The following is a 2016-nucleotide window of genomic DNA, read 5'->3' as shown; positions in this document are numbered from 1 at the left end:
TGGGAGCGGAGGGACTGCTAGTGTCCCTAACAGGCGGGCCACGGGGGGAGGGGGGGGGGACAAGGGCGTGCGTCGAGGCCGTCCACGCGCGTCCGTTTCACCCCAAACCGAGCGCAAGTTTGGGCCGGGGATGGGTCGAAAGCGGACGGAATCCGGACATTTGTCTGTTTGTGTCCGCGCGCTGGGCCGTCTCATTTGTCTCTTTTACGCGGATAGGATAGAGTCGCGCGGTGGATTTGGCCTCAGAGTAGCTAGCGATTGGAGCCAGATTCCTGAGAAACCGGACCAGATCGCTCAAATCGAACCAATTCTCGTCAAAATTCCAAGCAGCATCCATGGATCTCGCCTTCTCGGCACGGCACGCAAGCGTGGCTCCGACAGATCCCACGCCTCGCCTCGCTCCCCGCTGCTGCACTGCAGTCATCATGCGTCCAGAGGACGCGGTGCTCAACCGGGCGCGAGCCGAAACCCCCCGCGATTAATCGTCAAGATCCACAGACCCCGCTCCCTTCGCCGATACGATACACGCTCTCACGCGCGCCAGGCCCTTCCTTCATTAACCCCTGACGCCCTGCCGCTGCTGGCTAGACCGAAGAATAATAGGCGCTTCCCTTCCCTTCCCTTTCCTTTCCCCGCCTTGTCCTCTTCTTCCACCTCGGGCGACTGCCTTTGCCCAGACCAGACACCGGCCGAGATGGAGGGGAGGGTGCTGCGGCGCAGCGTGACGCTGGCGGACCAGCTGGCCGCCGTGGGCCCGCCCGCCGCCGCGCCGCCGGGGCAGCCGGGCTCCTGCAACCTCCGCGACCTCCTCAAGCTGCGCGACGAGGACGACGGCCGCCGCGCCGCCGCGGTCACCCTCGCCTCCGCCATGCAGGCCGACCGCCGGGCCTCCTCCTCGCCGCCCTCCTCCAGCGCCGCCGTCGCTGCCGCCGCCGCGCGGACGCTGCTCGACATCATCCGCGACGACCAGCCGGCTCCCCCCGCCTCGCACGCCGTGGTCTCCGCAACGGGCGTCGGCGACCCGTTCGTCCGCCGCGCGGTGTCCCTGCCGGCCCCGGGCCCCGCGTTGACTAGACCCGTGGCCGCGCCGGTGACACCTCCGGAGGCGTCGCCGCCTCAGCCGCCGACGGATCAGGCGGCGGAGGAAGAGGAGGAGCAGGGGGAGCGGGTGTCCCTCATGGCGCTGCTGGAGCAGACGGAGAGGCAGTGGAGCGCCGGCGCGACGGCACAGCAGGAGCAGGAGCAGGACCCGGCGGTCGCCGCGTCGGAGCCGTCGTCGCAGGACGCGCTGGTGCCGGAGGACGACGCGGAGCTGCCGGAGCCGGGGCGAGGCGCCGGCTGCTGCTGCGTGTGCATGGCGCGGGCCAAGGGCGCGGCCTTCATCCCGTGCGGCCACACCTTCTGCCGCGCCTGCGCCCGCGAGCTCCTCGCCGGCCGCGGCCGCTGCCCGCTCTGCAACGCCGCCATCCTCGACGTCCTCGACATCTTCTGAGACCGCGCCGCCGGTCTCCCCATCTGACCGCCTCTCAGCTCGCCGCCGGCCACCTCGCCGGGAAAAGGAGCTACTGCAGCTGAGATAGGATCCAGACATAGATAGATCCCTCTGGCCTCTGCACATTTTCTGTAAAACCCGGAAAAAAGGAGATAACAGCATGTTCGGCTCGAAATCACCATCGTCGAATGTTGTTACAGCTTGTCAGAGACCACTATCACTTCTTCTGAATTGCACATTTCTACTTTTGTTTCCTCATTTCAGTTCGCAATTCCGATTTCTTGCTCCGTGTTGGTAACCAATCAATCAGGGTGGGTGCCCGGGTCTGGGTGGTGGCAGGTTAAACAAGATTACTTGGGTTTGACTCGAGATTAATCTATCACTGGCGGAATTACTTTCTGCCAGGATACTAGTAGTACTAGTACCAGCCTTGTTGTCCAGCTAGCAAGCACGCAGTGTTTGGAGATCTCGAGATGCCCTCCATCGGGAGTTCCAATTGATTAATTAATCTGCCCAAAAAAAAA

At 64.5% G+C, this 2016-nt stretch overlaps 1 protein-coding gene across 1 annotated transcript; it reads left to right on the top strand.

Moving 5' to 3' along the window:
* The first annotated feature begins 458 nt into the window (after positions 1–458).
* Positions 459–1750, top strand: LOC119327801 (formin-like protein 13). The gene has a single exon (XM_037600889.1). The coding sequence runs from the start codon at positions 695–697 to the stop codon at positions 1490–1492; it is 798 nt and encodes a 265-aa protein (XP_037456786.1). The 5' UTR covers positions 459–694; the 3' UTR covers positions 1493–1750.
* The last annotated feature ends 266 nt before the right edge of the window (positions 1751–2016 follow it).

The sequence above is a fragment of the Triticum dicoccoides genome, chromosome 7A (assembly GCF_002162155.2).
Source record: "Triticum dicoccoides isolate Atlit2015 ecotype Zavitan chromosome 7A, WEW_v2.0, whole genome shotgun sequence".
Lineage (NCBI taxonomy): Eukaryota > Viridiplantae > Streptophyta > Magnoliopsida > Poales > Poaceae > Triticum > Triticum dicoccoides.
This window is presented reverse-complemented; position numbering and strand designations above follow the sequence as displayed.